This window comes from Malurus melanocephalus, unplaced genomic scaffold (assembly GCF_030028575.1).
Source record: "Malurus melanocephalus ecotype Western Australia unplaced genomic scaffold, MMel_1.1 scaffold_302, whole genome shotgun sequence".
Taxonomy (NCBI): domain Eukaryota; kingdom Metazoa; phylum Chordata; class Aves; order Passeriformes; family Maluridae; genus Malurus; species Malurus melanocephalus.
The window spans coordinates 771,033-788,539 of record NW_026623534.1 but is presented as its reverse complement, the minus strand read 5'-3'; the positions used below and the strand labels follow the sequence as shown (position 1 = coordinate 788,539).

The 17,507-nt window shown below is 40.2% G+C and overlaps 1 protein-coding gene across 1 annotated transcript; it reads right to left on the bottom strand.

Moving 5' to 3' along the window:
* Positions 1-2,772: 2,772 nt before the first annotated feature.
* On the bottom strand, positions 2,773-16,706 carry GGH (gamma-glutamyl hydrolase). The gene is made up of 9 exons (XM_057377148.1): positions 16,528-16,706; positions 15,542-15,656; positions 14,106-14,156; positions 10,902-10,986; positions 8,366-8,504; positions 7,402-7,508; positions 7,205-7,295; positions 5,845-5,982; positions 2,773-3,701 (listed from the first exon to the last, which is right to left on the bottom strand). The coding sequence occupies exons 1-9, from the start codon at positions 16,655-16,657 to the stop codon at positions 3,580-3,582; spliced, it is 978 nt and encodes a 325-aa protein (XP_057233131.1). The 5' UTR covers positions 16,658-16,706; the 3' UTR covers positions 2,773-3,579.
* Positions 16,707-17,507: the final 801 nt, after the last annotated feature.

The following is a 17,507-nucleotide window of genomic DNA, read 5'->3' as shown; positions in this document are numbered from 1 at the left end:
GATGAAAGCTGCAACAGTATCCTCATCAACAGGTGGCCCTGGGTAGGCTATACTTCTATACTTCACTGTTTGCCTTATAAATAAGCAGTGGATTAGAGAAGGGGCCTGCCCCGGGGAAAGGCACAAAGCCAACAAGGAAGGTAATCCATCACTTCACAGTATCTCTCAATCTGACTTCCTGGTAAGTACTCAAACCATAATAATTTGAAAAGGCATTTAGAAACCTTAATGGGACTTGGACCCCGGCCAATTCTCATAACTTTTCTGGTAGCACCATCACCAGATATATACATGGGAACTCTACAGTAGAAAAAAAAACCCCACCCCTAAAAAACCTCACAACCCCAGATAAAATAAAAAATTAAGTTATTTACTGTGATAAAAGTGACTGAAATCTTGTGTACACTTTCTCACCTGAAACCCAGACATTCTCGAGTGAGCACTGGCGTGCAGGCTTCAGCCACCTGATTACACACACAGGTATTTTTCTCTTAGGGCTCCTGTTTCATAAGGGCAATGCAGGGATAACACACAACTGGGAAATTATTCCTTATTGTTCTTCCTGGTTGTTCAAACTGTCCCCATATTTCATCACTGTTCCAAGGGAAGAACCACCATATCCCTAACAGGCCACTTATATCTATAAGTGTACAGACCAGCTTTCAATACTGTTTTGCTGAGCAGCATCCACAGCAATGAATAAGGTGGCACTGATGCTAAAGGGGAAAAGGTTAAAAATTAACCTAAGAATAAGATATTCAGCATAGAAGTGCTTGGACGGTAATTTCTCCTTTGGATTCACTGCTTTGCTAGGGAATTTTGCATAGTTTGTCAGCCCAAAAGTGGTGGGGATTTGGGTGAGTTGTTTTGATTTGTTTTTCCTCACAATGAAGCTTGTGGGTTAAGCTCTTCCTCTTCTAACACAGTACTTATAGCACTTACTCAGGATGCTTCTTCCCTGTAATTTCTTCCTTACCTGAAGGAATTCAAACTGGTCTTTCCTGCCTCCCAGGCAAAGGTTTTCTGAGCTCAGGTTCTCAGTTCTTCCCATCTAAGTTGTCTGTCCTGTTTTGCATGAGCTAGTTTCATATTTATAGAAAATGGAACCAAGACAGATTCTATAGCTAAAGGGGAGGAACAACCACCTGAAAAGACAGGTGTAATTCCAGTCACCTCCAGTAAATGCTTGAATGGTTTAAATACTCACTGGAAACAAGATTTAATCCCAGCTGCATTAATTCAATGCTCACAGACTCRTCTGCAACCCTGCCAATATGCCCAGTTGTGCCAGTAAGATTCCAGCCCTATTCTGCCTCCTCCCTTCTTCTTCCCCCACATCCCAAATACCCTGGCACATTCCTACATACCACAGTACAGTAAATATCTTACTCAACCTTAGAAACACCGCCACACCCGATTGCAAAACTGCAGAAAATAATGGTTCTCGGAGGCCATCTAGTGGGAAGAGCGGAATAGTCCACACAGTGGAGAAAACAGCAGAATGGAGCTTCTTCCTTCTTAATTTTTAATTTTATATACTCTCTCTTACCCGGACCCTGACCTCCTGGCATGGAAGTAGCCACAGGTTATAACCTGTACAGTACCCCCCTAATTAATCMCAGATGGAAACAAAAACACAATGACTGTTGTCAGTGTTTTCTCTGTGGTACCTAAAAGATGACAAAAATACAAGTCTGCTTGAATAAAAGTTTATTTCATGTATSATAGAAAAATCATGCATATCATCAAATAAGGCTTTACAAGGTCAAGGATATAAAGGAAAGACACATACAAATTCATAATATATAAACTTCTCATATTACACACAATACTCCTTATAGTTACACACTTAGGAAGAAATTACTACCATTGCAGACATTTCACTTGAAAGACTGATCTCTGGTTTTAAGGCTAAAACCTGCCCTCCTTACTTAGGTAAATTCTTAGAGCTATTCGAAAGAACTCAGCCCCAACAACAAGTAGAAKACTGGACTTGGTTTCTAAGCATCACAGCTGCTATATTTACATGCAACTGTAGAGCAAAACCCTCTTTTTTTTCACTTGGTTCTACTCAGGAGTCATTTAAAAAGTTACCTATATTAAAAAGATAACCATTTCCTAAATTGGCTGATATGACAAATGTAAAAATAAGCTGTAATACAAGTTGAAACTTGTAATTACCTGGAAGTGTTTTTCTGGCAGTCACAGTTAATGTTTSCTCATAGTTTTTTCTAACATGCATTTCACATTCTCTGATGCAGTTGCTTCATGATAAAGAACAAGTTAGAGAGTGTTTTACCTGAAAAACCTGAGAAAACTACAAGACTTATTCAGATATGGCACCTGAGATATGAGGTTCCACAAAACAGAGCTGAAGCATAAACGTGAATTCTTCATAAACTCCAAATCTTTACTGATAAGAGCTTGGAAGCTATGCTAGAGAGAATTATATCTGATTGCCTAATCTTAGTTCCTTTTTGGACAACACAAAAAGCCACTGAACAAAACATTCACTAAGCCTGAAGCAAAGCAGAGAAAAAATGATACCAGTGTATTGCATGCAACTGCTGTTCTCACATTGTGTCACATTTAACAGGCTTCTCATATACATTCATCTGCTGTTGAAAYTCTAGCTGCACTGAACTATCAAACAAGGCAGAAAGAAACAACCTTGTTTACTAAGTTAATGGCAAGTTACGTCTTGACTTCAAGTGAAAATTCTATCCAGCTACAGGAAAAGTCAGACACTTTAGAGAAAAAATTAGGTTTACATACAAAGGAATGAGTGTCTGCATCTCATATCTGGCTGCTGACACAGTTACTCCCAGACAAATTCTTGGAGGATATATAAAACTGATTTGAAAAGAACAGGAAGTGGAATCAGCATTGAATTATGCCCTCCAAACTTACTTAYTTTAACTGATATTTGCAATGCTGACTTCGCACTTCATCCTCATATTTATGAAGGCCTCACAAGGTATGAGGACTCCAAATAATGCTAAATGTATGAGAGAAACAGTTCAAAAAATGGGATATAATGTGYTTCTGAGGCAAAAATGTCTTTTTGCTATGATGCCTTACTATTTTGGTCAATTTTTGAAATGATAAAGGAGTCCCATCAAGAACTTGGTTGCATACACACATTTATGACAAACCCTAGAGTCTCATTTGCTAAATCATTTGAAAAGGACAGGATTTTACTATACAATGTATTTAAGTGTCTAGTGCTATCATAGTCCAYAACATTTTACAAAGGTAGGTCTCATATTTTAAAATATATGAAAGCTTTTCCTTGTACCAAAGGTGATTACTTCAAAGTTTATAAACATAATCAAGTCCTCCTTCCTGGAAGAAAAATACATTTTTCTGTAGCTTGCCTTAAAGTGTGATCCAAGATGATTATTATGTTATTGAACGTAAATTTATATATAAATGTTTCAATAGTGCAGAAGATACATAAAATAAATCATTGTAAAGGAAAACTGTTCTGCCTTTCTGTCATTGTATCAGCTTAATTACACAATGCTGGAAAATAATTTCATTTATAAATAACAACACTTTGCACCTTTGACAAGACACTCAATCAAAAAAATAGGTTTGCTGAAATGCAGAAAATGTTCCTGTATAAACTGGATTATAATTGTAGATCAATTCTTTTGCTTCCTCATCTTCACTGGAGAAATGGTGCAGGCTCTTCCGGGCTGTAAAACAACACAAAAGTACAGATCATTTTAATGCTATTCTCCTCAAGAACATTTATCTTGATAAAGTAAGTTATTTTGTTTGGCACAACAACAAATGGAATTACAGCAGCTTGCATGTAAAGAGCTGTGAAGATACATCTTCAGAAAGCTGGTTACAGCATATTTTATTACCGGAGAGGGAGAATYTAAAGCCAAGACTGTATAAAAATAGTTATCCATGAGATACTGGGAGTATCTATCAGAAATACCAGTACTTTTAACTCTGAAAGAAATACATCAGAGTATCAGCCTACTGAAAGCTGCAGTGTTGGCATGGACTGCACTGGTGAAGACAGGAAAAACTGAATTCTCCCCTGGTTTATTATGTTGGCAGCTCTACACAAGTTAAAATTAATGATATATGGATACAAATATGGTACTTCAGTAAAAAGGTTTAGTTACTAAGTGATCACAAAYGAGTGTATTTTTACTGGCTGAAAACAGTTTATGTTTTCCATCTTGTGGTTTATTTTCAGTTAGGGAAGACATTCTGCCTTACATTAGCTAAAAATGTCAATTACTCATTGCAAAGTTATTATATAAATAACTGCTCAGTAGGAGCAGCTTATTCTTCAGTACCTCCCCAAAAGACTAGGGAGGAAATGAAGAACAACTCAGAATTTGGTAGATGAGATGGAGGGTAGACACAGCTGGCTGAGGAAAGTTTGCGCTACTGGAATGCAGGTCAGCAGATCCAAAAGCCAGTGACACATCTGTGTGGCTCTCTGCACAGGCTCCTGGTTATGTGTGCACACACGTAACAGAACTAAGTAAGAATTAAGAACAGAGTCAGCACTTGTTTTGCTCCACTTAAYGTGGATAATGGTCTGAGCAAGCTTACTGCTGCTGGTGAAACAGTGTGCAGACAGATACTAGAGAAAGTAGCCAACAAAACCAGAAAGCACACTGTATTTTAGTATTTGACTACAAAATTAAAGCCAGATGTACCATGTATTCTCTCCTATTCTGCCCTTCATTTTTGTCATAGTCCACCATGTCATAGAATGGTCTGGGGCTGGAAGGCACCTTAAAGATCCTCTTGTTCCAATCCCCCTTAGCCACATTCCACCAGACCAGACTGCTCAGAGGCCCAGCTCAGCCTGGCCATAAGTACCCTACCAAAATGGTTTTGCTATGTTTTCATAAAGAGTAGTAGGACTACTTCATGCAAAAAAGCACCTGGAATTTGTATGAAACACAATTTTTTTTCTACGCTTTCACTGATCAGGACTGCACAAATTGCATTTCTTTAAATCACTCTCTACTTTCTTCATYAAGTTGAYTCTTTTGATTAGGGAYCAAGTCTAGAGACCAAACTCAACTAGCTTAATTATTATGTTCTTCATAGTCCCARTCAAGGAAGTAAGACATTTTCATAAAAWAGTCCAGCAGAATGGTTTARTAGGGATAAATAAAGCAATAACATTTGATTCCTTCAAATACTCCTGTATTTATATTCTGCTTATTGATAGCAATTAGACCAGAAGTGTCATAAACTATCAAAATGTTAYACATTAGTTACTACCAGATTCTTAGTGTATAAAAAAAAACAAAACAACAAAACAGAAACTCTGTAAAAATCAAAAACTTCTTATGCTCTCTACAGTATACAACTGTAGGGAACCATATTGCACCCCTCTGACACAGCCATGCTGCCCAAGCCATATTKACAGTCCTGGTGTATGCATTTTCCAAGCAGCATTGAGAACACATTGAATGACTGTAAGCCAGTTTGGAATTGAAGAAGCCCCTGGAATTATGAATGGAGTACTTCTTTTGTTTTATTGTCTTTGTGCAAGAGAGGCCAAAATGTTACAGGAATATTTTGAAGAGGCAGAAAGTCACAGAACAATGTTTTAGAGCCAGCCTAGTGAAAAGAGTTTGTGGAATGTTTGGCCTTTTGATGTTACTTTCACTAAGCCRTTCTATTTCTAGTATCCTTTGGTGTTTTATAAGCCTATAAAGCTTGTAGAGTAATCTTCTCAGAAAGCATTGTGAGTTTCTGAACTTTGACAACTGAAAAAGAAGTCCGTCATCTTCAAAGTTTTTCAGTAATGCTTCACTCTAACCACCAACATTTATAGATAATAATTTTTTTTACCTTCATTAACGAAGAATTCAGCCATATAGTATGCTGCTCTTACAGCAGATGGCGAATGTGGAATGCCTGGAGAGTCCTTCCACTCAAAAGGATTTTTCTCTGGATGCCATTGCAGGCCATAAATTGGATATTGGTATGCTACAACAAAATACGAAGTGTGTAAAGGTGTATGCCTTAAGAATTATGTGCTTAATCTTACTGCAAAATAAACTCAAAGGACAAGCAACAAATATACTTCACTTATCAATAGTTTCACAAGAGCTTAAACAGCAAGTTGAAATGTTGTTAAAGTCACAGTAGAACTGAAGGAAAATGAACAGATATTGTAAAGGAAGTGTCTCAATCCACAAAGAAAATATTTGTACATCGCTTTATCCCTTTTTAGATTATTCATTTCAGAATTAACGTATACACACATGAAAAAATAATGTTTCAAGCATATCAGTCTCAAAACTTCCTATCTGCTGCCAGCATCACTCAGCATTCACAGCCATACAGGATGCCAGTTCCATGGGAGAGATCCAAGTCCCAGTATCCCCTTGAAGGTCCAGTCAATCCAGGGGCAGCTCCCATCTGCTTTGGCCAGGAATGACACATTTTGGAGGCGTCAGTCTTTCACTCTCTTTCAGGGAATAGCRGCACAGCAGCTGATGCCTGATCTGTGATAAACCACTCCAAGGCACGGGTGATGCCTGTCATTAGCCTAATCAGGTTTGCTGATCAAAGTGCTATTCTTCTCGTTTGGAGGACAGCCAGGATGCCACACAGAAGAATCCCATTGGTGACAGCTGGGCCTTACAGTAGGGCTGCTAGTGGGGAACCKATTGAGATAAAACACTCCCTGAAGAGCTGACTTGTTTGGTGAGCTGAGCAAGCCCAGTGTGAAACAGCACAAGTAATGCAAAAGACTTCTGGAGGAGKGCAATTACCAGCACRGCTGCTAAAGGAGTGAAGGATATTRCTGTTCCCCCCACAGCCATGATTGTTCTTCCCACACAGCAAACAGATAGAGAGCACCAGGCAAACGCAAGCTGAAGCAGACAGCAGGAAAGCAAGGTTTGACAGAGGYACATGGCACTGCAGGACAAGGGCTGAGAAGTTCATGCCACAGCGCTCAAATAYGCCAGAGCTAAAGTGTAACTGCATATCTGGAAGGGGAGCAGCGGGTGGGAGGAGTAATCAGGCTCACAGYACTCAAAAGATAAAATATCTCTGCCAACAGAGAATGCTCCCACAGCCAGAACACTGACAGGGTTGATGCTCACCCTGCTGTTCTAACTGAATTCAYATCAATGACACAACACCTCTAAGGAATTGGATTGTTACAGTCACAGTTTCCAAAGGAAATTAATTTCCTTACCTTCCATGGTAGAAATAAACTCCACTTCATCATTGGTGTTAGTAGTCAGAACTTTATAGAAATGACGAAGTTTTTCATTATTTGTGAAATTCTGCGATAAGGAGAGGAAGAAGAGGGAAAATGTATTATTTGCTTATTTATTTCTACTTTTAACCAAAAAAAAATTTCTTGTTTGCAGGAAAAAAAAAATCAAATACCTGCATGGAGAGGCTCCATACATGAAAGTTTGATGTCAATGGCTCAGTAGCAAGTGCGTGTAATACATCATCAGGGAAATTCCTGAACATTTTACTGTCTTTTGCAGCTATTACAAAGAAAAAAAATTGTATTTTCCATTACCCAAACTGGTCTCAGAAGGACTAATACTGAACAGAAGACAATTAATAAGATGCCGTACTAAAGTAAACTTTTTTTGGCAGTAAATCTTTATTMTTTTAGAGTATCCTGCAAGAAATATCAGTGAAATAACTACAACTGATTTCCAATATGATGTTACCATTGTTCACCAGTCTTGACCCAGAGGGGATCCAACTTTGCTACCTAAATTCTCACTAAAATAAGCACMATTTCTTAACAGTCATTTCACTGCCTTTCCCCTCAAAATGACAGAATTTGTGAGTGCTGCATGGTCTGCAGATGGATTACTCACAAAGGGTAAAGTATTAACAGAGGCCACATTTTACCAGTGCTGCTGACTGCCACAGCTCTGTCTTTAAAGGACCTCTCTGATTTCGATACTGTTCAAATGGGACAGTAATGCTACTATTCATCATCAAGAAAGACGTGATTTGAAAAATTTAAAACCACCTGCTCTCCATGTTTTATAGGTTTTGAACCTGTCAATTTTTTTTGATCAGCTTGGTAACAAAAAGGGCCCTGAACAGACATTATTTCATCGGTCCAAATTTTCAAATGAGTCTGAGAGCCRCAACTGTGGTTTTTGTTGACTGCTCTTAGTTTCAAGTGGCTTGTGCTCACTTCGCTGCTTTAGAAGTGACAGTTGCACTGACTTTACAAAAACAGTCAAGGTAACTTAATGACACAAAATTTTACAAGAAAATAATCAGAAACATCCCAAACATTCACTCCATAATATTTACTATGAACAAAACACCTCTAAGCAAAAGTCAAGAGACACATGATGTAATGTTTTTTTTTTACCTGAGGTAAAGTTCAGAGGAAGTGAAAATCCATTGGTCTTGGTATTAACAAGTAAAACTTCACCACTTGTGAGATACGTAAGCTCTTCGTGTCCAAGACATGTTCCCCATATTGGGAAATAATCTCCTTTATCATTAGCCTTCAAAAAAAAAAGCAACAACATAAGGAAACAATAATGAAAATTTACAAAAAGGAAACCAACAACTTCCTACCCTTTTCACTTTCTTTTGTGTAGGTGAGAAGTGTAACTACTACAGTAGTATGAACTGCTACCACTGGAATTGCAACAGTTCAATTGCAATTGAAATAAGCACAGACTCCKTTAGGGTTTCTCCTAAAATGTGAAGGCTAAAGGACATACACATATATGTTGAAGCAGCAATATGAGCCTAATGTGGACACTGACTTGACTGCTTTATTCTATGAGTAAGTAATGTTGAGAGCAGCCTAAAGAGAARCCAAAATGGCACAAAACAAAACTAAAATGGCAACATTTCTACAAAAAGAGCAGTCATTAGAAGGGACACAGAAGAGYCTGTCACTATTTTGAGGGAAGGCCTACCCCTTTCAATTCATACTTTTATGTGAAGCACACTGTGATCATATAGCAAAGTCTGTGCCCACCCAACAAATCCTACTGCTAGCATAGCTATGGTCCTATGGGATATATTTACATGATTGTTTAACTAGCAGGTTTGGACCTGTGTTCCAAAAAGACAAAATGCACGTCTAAGCAACATTAAAAAGTGGCAATCAATTTAAAAGAATAAAAATTGGCAGGTCAGTATGAAAACAATATAAAAAAAAACCAAAAAGGAGAAAAAGAAAGCAAAAGACCAAGAGCACCACTACCTTCTTGCAACCTAACTAAACATGGTGCATGCACAGAGTGGCAATCTGCATTTTCAGATGSTTTATACCTGATAGTAAGCACATGTTGGAGACTGTCTCAGAACTCCTATTTTTGTGAAACCTGACTAGTTTTTCTTGTTTCTAAATATTTTTAATTTACACATACCACAACACACACACAGTCCCTGAAAAGCTGCTGCTCAAAACCATTTTTGAGAAAGCTAAAATGACAGAATAAAAATGTTCCCCTACTGCATTACTGACAATATGGCAACAAAAGCCCACAGAACTAGTTCTTCACAGAGCAAAACAAGGCAGATGTACAGAAAGAAGGCTAACAGGGCTGCAGATRTGTTCACCATGCTCTTCATGACATGTACACCCACCATGTACAATGAGGCACAGGACTTATATGAAAAAGACAGTAGAGCTGCAAGTGAGGACTAAAACTACTGAAGGCAAAAACAACCTACACTTTAAAAACAGCTACAACTGAAACAAAGATTTTGTGGCCCCTCCCCTTTTTTTTTTTTTCAAATAAACAAGAGCCTGGGGGCTAAGCATGCATTAACACCCATGACATCACATTTCAAAAACTAATTTAAGAGCTGGGTAACAGTATTTAATTTATATGTTTGTCTAACTAGTAAAATTCTACTGACTTGAATGGGGATTAGCATTTTACATCCTGTATTAATATTAAAGCAAAGGCAGATCAAAGTAATTTCTCATTGTGAACATTTGCAAATGAAAAGGATCCCTCATGTTTTAGAAAAACATAAAATTCAGTCATTCTGTACCTGTAAAGATACTCTTGACCATTGTAGCTTACTTTACCATAGTAAAAGTAGCAATATTTTATTGCACTAATTAAGATTTGAAAGATGAAAATCAAAACACAAAATTATCACAAACAGAAAAGAAAAACCTCTGACTTGTTAGAAAGGGTTACCTATGATGAACTGAGTATTATTTTCTGCCTTTCACTCACTGGTAGTACACATATCAGCTAATAAATCTGTCTCTCTGATCATAAAGTGACRCAGGCAATTCAGTTCATCATTGTGAAATGCTGACATAATTTCCTAATTGTACAACAAACCTTGTACAAGAACTTGTACAAGAAATACTTGCCTTGAGAGACAGGCTGCAGTTCACACAGTGARCAGTTTCAAAGAGACAAATAAAATTGTCTCACATAAAAGTGAGACAGTCTTTACAGGACTCACCACAAATAAAGACAGAGAAACGAATAAAAACTTTGGTGCCACAGAAACTGAAAAGCAAAGGGAGCTCAATTACTGATTTGCAGCAGCTAACTGGTCTTGTGAATGCCACTGCCTGCACTTTCCTTGCCTGCTGTTGGCAAGCCAGAAGAGCAATTCCTGACTGCCAACAAACACTTCATTTCAAGTTCATAGAAAGCCATAAAGCCTCAGGTTCAATGGAATAGTATTAACAATACTGTTCTCACCTGAAGAACTTTGGAGTTTAAGACCATAACATAACATATAGCAGGAGTGGTTATTAATGCAGAAGCTTTATGCAGAAGCAAGAAATAAGCTACCTGTTTTCAGCTCTCCAGTTAACACACTGAATGACAGTGCAAAACTATGAAAGATATGAACCTGTCATTTTGAACTCTGAACAGTGATAAAAGAACCTACTGCTCCTTAGTTATTACCTCCAAGGCCTTGTGGTAAAACATCTTAGCAACCCTCGAATACTCTGAAGTCTGAAGATCCACACCACCTCCTGGAAAAAGTACCCTGAAAGGCAAAATCCAAGAATAGGATTAGCAACAGTGATAAACCCAAAACCTGGACAAGGCACACAGAGAAATGTCTGAAAGCAGTTCTAAGGGTTTGATTCAGGTCTAAGTTTCAGAAATCTAAAGATAGGCATCTATGCTCCCATTACGGGGAGAGAGGATCTAGTCAGGAAAGTCACTGGAAATTCAAATAGGTTTTCTAGAGCAGACACCTGAGGGTGGGTAGGCTGAACAGCCGTGTCAGCTCCACTGGCTGTACTGACTAGCTTTCCATCAATTATGAGTTTGGACAACTAGTGCACATGCAGACAGCTAAGCTTAGGTGTTTCAGTCTTTTACTGAATCATATTCTGAGTCTTAGTGTTCTTCTACTGAAGCATGGTTACTCTCTTACAAAGTATAGATCAAGTCTAATGCAACATATGGAAGAAGAAAGTAAACAGAAAATGCATTAAAAACAGAGATTTCAGCTGGTATACAAAAGGGTTGCATGCCATGACTGTCAGCTCCTGTCCTGCCTCTCAGCTGGTTCTCACTGTCACTTTAAAATTCCAGCCCAAATCTTAATTGATCCTGTTCAGCTTCAGAAAAGTAGAATTGTGACCTTGGCACAGTGACCTTCTTATTGGAGACAACACAGATCAAAAAGCTCCTATGAAAAAGGAAGAAAAGTCTGTTTGGTCATAACCTTTGATCACACAGGATCCCAAGAGATCTAAAGTAGACAAAGCAAACTCAGGGTACAATTTCCAAGAAACAATGCCCAAGCTTTTTCCATCACAAAATATAATCAGGAATGGTAATTCCCTGTGTGGCTCCCCAAATGCAAACAAACACCACAGAAGAAAAAGATTCAATACAGTCTAACAGAGAATTCACATGGACACATGATGACACAGAAWGTAATCAAGCACCATCAGAAACAGTAACAAGGAATAAAGGAAGCYTCTTCTGGCTGTAACTGGAACAGTRCCTGCMRAACCAACAGAACTGGATGTGTCAGCATTCCCTAAACCACTGCTGCAGAACCTCAGTTAGATTTGCTCAAGTCACATCCATCAGTTGTTGATTTTTTACCAAAATTGTTGTAGGCTTTCCTCTGCATTTCTGTGGTCTGGAAATGGCAACCTGTGTCAGTGAGATACTAACAAGCAGCTATAAACAACTAACATCTCAAATGATCCCAAGCAAAAGTGCATTTAAACCCTTGTGACCCATGTTTTTTAAAGTAAATAATGCACAGGATCATGTAAAAGCYATCAAGTATTTGGTGGAAAAGTAGTATTCACAAAAATACAAAAAACTGTACTTCCCAGTATCAACATTTAAAATTAATACAGTTGAAGGTATTTTCAAAACAGGCTAGATTATAAATTTCTTCAGAGATCTAWTTAGACAAATAAGGTGATCTTTACCTGGAAGTGGTAGAAAAATTATTTTACCTGTTCAAACCAAAACCTGGACTACACTTATCAGGAAAAATGATCATCATTTTTGTTAATGCAAAAAGGAAATAAGTCATTAAGTAGCAATGRTAATGGCTTGACATTGTCATAAGCAGATTGAAATGCAACTACGTGTGCTCCAGTATCTCTAACTGTTAGAGCTGATGATTTCCACTGGGCGTTTTAATGGCTACCTAAGGAGTACATTCATAAAATTATGTCTCTACTACAGTAAATTTTATGATTTTAAGAAGGTAGCATTTAATAGTAAGGGATTTCCAACTTCCAAGAACAATATGAAAGAATCATGTGTCTCCYTCTTATTCTGAATTTCCACAGAATAAAAGTCATTCTGTCCAGAGATTCTTTTTGTTATTTACACACAGTTTTATTGTGGAAGCTAACATGTGATGGTGAGGGCCACAAGAGAAAATATAGACCATCCTTACTCACCTACATAGCACAGACTCAACTGACAGTAACTGCAAGGACCAAAGGACAAAGGAAGTGGATCTACTTGCCAAACACTTTCTTCTGCACTGAGGTAGGTGGCAAGGTAGAAACCATGACAGAGACCATTGGTGGGAAAGCCTTTTTAGCAACCAAAGAGAAGCYGGTAGCCATGAGAAAATAATGAAATTATTCATTTTGTCTCCAACACAATGAGTCACAGCAGAGAAAGGATTACTCTTGTATACTCTCTTATAGCACAAGACTGCAGAGATCCATGTCTTAGTGTCCAGGGCATGTTGAGGTACTGAGGGGGACAGTGCACTCCCCAGACAGCCAAAGATCCAAATCTGCAAGGTCTACACTTGCTGATTAACTTTCTAGTACATGCATAAGCTTACCAAATGTATTCATGGTTTAAGATGCTCATCTCATGACTACGATGATGCTCGGGCCTCACACACCAACAGGGCTGTGAAGTCTAGCATCAGCTGATTYTACTCTTCTGAAGTGCACTTTCAGCACAAGGCTAAAAAACCATTAAAAGTTTTGACTTTGCTTAGTCCACAATAAAATTTGTTAGTAAAGATCCACATTATGCCACATTTTAAATGTGTGAAGAACACAGGGGTTGTTGCCATAGATCCCTTCTGAAAAGCCAGGAAGTTTTTCTAACAAAGACCTAAGCCACAGAATCACAACAGGCAAGACAGACCATTCAAGCAGCAAGAGAGAGAGCCACATGGAGAAAAGAGTAGAAGAGACTGGAAATCAGAAACTTGTATAATAGAGGAGATATGAWAAGGACTGAAAGAGAGAAAAAAGGGTAGGAATGGGGGTGAAATACCAAGGAAGTGCTATTAAACATAAAAATGAAGCTCAAATGAGGAAGACAGAAAGATTAACAAAGAGGAAGCAGAGTGTTACACTTGCAAAATTACTAATAACTCCAATGCCACTTCTGCCTGCCTGCAGACAAGCACAAGAGAATGCCAAGATGAGCCTTGGCACTGCTGCAGATTATCTGATGTGTTCTTCAAGGAAGGAAGGGCAGCACACCAATATTGGATGAAATAAAGCACTCTGTGTGTGAGAACATATTTTCATGTCTGCAGTGYCCAGCATGACCTCTCAAGAGAGCAGGAAGACAATGCTCTTGGGAACACAGCAGAGCTCAAAAACAGAACTGACATGTCTTTCAACATCAGTGCTCAAGACTTACCCATTAATAGAGTGGAATATTCTATCATATTCTTCATCTGTAAGATTTAATCTGAAACATCAAAAAAATATAGAACACATATGAAGTACAGATATTTAACCACAAAAAAATCATCTCTATTAAACAGAAATGGTCTGACACAGAAAATATGTAGAAGGCACGCTTTAAAGAGAATAAAGTAGACACAAATCAGATTAAACTTTTCACTTGAAACTGCTCAGTCCACAAGATTGAAAACAGGGCCCTGTCAGGTGCAGTTCCTGATGAGGTACTCTGAGACCCTTTTGCAGACACTYGAAAAATTTACCATTTACATGGATGGCATGGTTATTATTTCCTGCAGACCGGCCACTCCGGTTTCCAACCGACTCCAAGAAGGGCAGAGCTGCAAACAGTGGGTCACACCCATGCACCCCCAGCCTCCTTGCCAGCGTGGCAGCATGAAAAGCAGAAAAGGCCTTGGCTCTGTKGTAAGCCCTGCTCAGCAATAACAAAAACATCTCTATATRATCAACCCYGTGTTCAGCACAAATCCAAAACACACTCCCACACCAGCTACTGTGAAGAAAATTAACTCTACSCAGCCAAAAGCAGCACAGATGGCTACACCTCTGCAGAACTGATATGTTGGGTATAAGTGAAAGTGTTCAGCTTTCTTTGCTGTAAGTAACTTAAATGCCAGAATTAAAAGCGTCCATTCATTGGTGAAGCTTCTGGTCAACACACATTCTGAAAGCTCCAGCAGCTTAGTGAGGAATGCTGGCTTCTAATTCAGGCACTTAAATGGTGTTCTTATCAGACTGTGTAGATAGAGCCTATTTTATTTTTCTGCAGCCGTATTAGCATTGTTTTAAAGTACTGGAATTTATAATTCTATCATTTGGTATCAGTGCACTTAATATTTTATGGCTCAGTGCCGGTATGAAGCACTGTCAATTGTTACTTTGCTACTTTTACCCAAACAACCAAAACACAAGGAGTTAGTGACTCATAGTTTGAACAGAACTGGACTTTGATTTTTGAAAGGAGGAGCAATAGTGCTCCTTCATTCTTTGAATTCCAGGGCTACAGAATGTGAAAAAAAGATATAGATATCTAGGTATCCATGTGTGTTTGTGGGGCACTATCAGTAGACTGAATATAGCCAACTTCAAAAACTGTGCATGCAAACTACAGAAGGCAATTTACTGGTAAAAAAAAAAAAAAGGCACTTTTCAAAGAAAGACTAATAACATTAAGAAGTATTAAAAAGTACACATTCCATTCTGCTTTTATTCCAACTTCTGAAATTCTCTGAAAATTATGGCATCTTCAAATGGTCTTTGAGGAGCAATGAACCCTCAGAAAAGCAGCACAACTGCTTTCTGTACCTCTGAAATGGGGCATATTTTACATAATGCAATTASTATCCACTCCTAAGGACATAAAAAATGTACCTTATTGGCACAGCTCGAGCACCRGCAGATTCCACAAACTTCACATATGAAGCTGCAATATAAGATCTTCCAAATTTCTGGTACTCATCAAAGTGACATTCCTGTGACAATATCCCTGAAGGGCCCAAGGAAGAAAATTAGCACTATACAAATGGCAAATGCTACGCACTGAAAGAAAAATCACAATCTCACTGAATCAATTAGATGGGAAAAGACCTCTGTGACCATCAAATCTGAACTGAATAATATGACTGAACACCACCATTGTCAACTAAACTATGACACAAGTGCCATGTCCAGTCTTTCCTTAAACACCTCCAGGGATGGTGACTCTACTACCTCCCTGGGCAGTCCATTACAGTATCTAATGACCCTTTCTGTAAATGAAATTATTTCTAATGTCCAACCTAAACCTCCTCTAGGTAGTTCAAGACTGTCCTCTTGTCCTAGTGCTAGTTGCGGAGAAGAGAGCAACCCTCACCTTGCTGCAACCTCCTTTCAGGCAATTATAAAGAACGATGAGATCACTCCTGAGCCTTCTCTTCTCCAGCCCAAACCACCCCRGACTCCTCAGCCGCTCCTCCTAAGCTTTGTGCTCTTAATAACYATTTAATTAAACTCTCATTTCCTATATGCCAGCTTGCAGCGATACATTTACTGCCTGGAGGAACCGCAGTGACCGAGAGACAGTGCCTCAATTACGGCACCGACAACGGGGCATCAATTACGGTGCCTCGTCACAAAGTACCACATAAACACACATTACCTGACTAAGACCCGACCTCCCTGCTACACCTGCTCACTACTGTTACTTCTCCCAAATATGCTTGATTTTCAGAGAAAGCCCGTACAGCGTAACGCTGYTTGTAACAGCCCTAGCCGACCCTGSGCTCCGGGAGACGTYTCCCTCRSCGAGCAGGGCCGGGGCAGRRTGCGAGGCGGGAGCAGGGCCGGGGCAGGGTGCGAGCGGCCCCGCGGTCCCTTACCGATGATGGGTCTGTCATTGCGCTCCGCCGGGAGGGCGCGCCGCGCCAGCGAAGCTGCGGAGCCACAGCGCAGCAGCACCAGGAGGAGCGCGGCGGCCGCGATGGGACGGAGCCCAGCCAGGAGCCCCATGGCCGCTGCCGGGCACGAATAACGGCTCTGGGCACGGCACGGCTCGGCTCGGCTCAGCACGGCTCAGCTAGGCTCCGGGCACGGCACAGCTCGGCTCAGCTACGGGCACGGCACGGCTCGGCTCGGCTCCCGCCTCAGTTCAGCACGGCTCTGCTCAACTCGGCTCCCGGTTCCCGCCTCAGCTCGACTCGGCTCGGCTCAGCTCGGCTCGGCTCAGCTCAGCTCCTGCCTCAGTTCAGTGCGGCTCGGCTCCCGCCTCAGCTCGCCTCCAGGTTCCCGGCTCCCGCCTCAGCTCCGCTCAGCTCGGCTCGCCTCAGCTCGGCTCGGTTCCCGCCTCAGCTCGACTCTGCTCCCGGTTCTTCTCCCGCCTCAGCTCGGCTCGACTCCCGGTTCGTGTCCCGGCTCGCCTCAGCTCGGCTCGGCTCCCGGCTCAGCTTGGCTCAGCTCGGCTCGGTTCCCGGCTCGCCTCCGGGCACGGCTGCCAGCCGGTCTCGCCGCCCGCCCCCGCGCACGCACAGCCCGGCCCGCCCGCAGCGGGGCTCGCTGGGAAATGCAGTCCCGACTCGCCGCCCCGCCCGCGGGACATCCCCCGCTGCCTGCTCCTTCGCTGGTCCCGGAAAAACCACTGACAGACTGGTTCAACCAGAAAGGGTTTATTAATTAAAACGGTGTTAATACATTAAAAAAAAAAAAAAAAAAAAAAAAAAAAAAAAAAAAAAAAAAAAAAAAAAAAAAAAGAGAACATTTTTTAAAATACATTTTTCATTACATCGTGCTTACAGTCAGTAGTAAATTATATTTGCACCGTTTAACAGGAACGGTTATTTTTTTAGAGGCACTCCCGATGTTT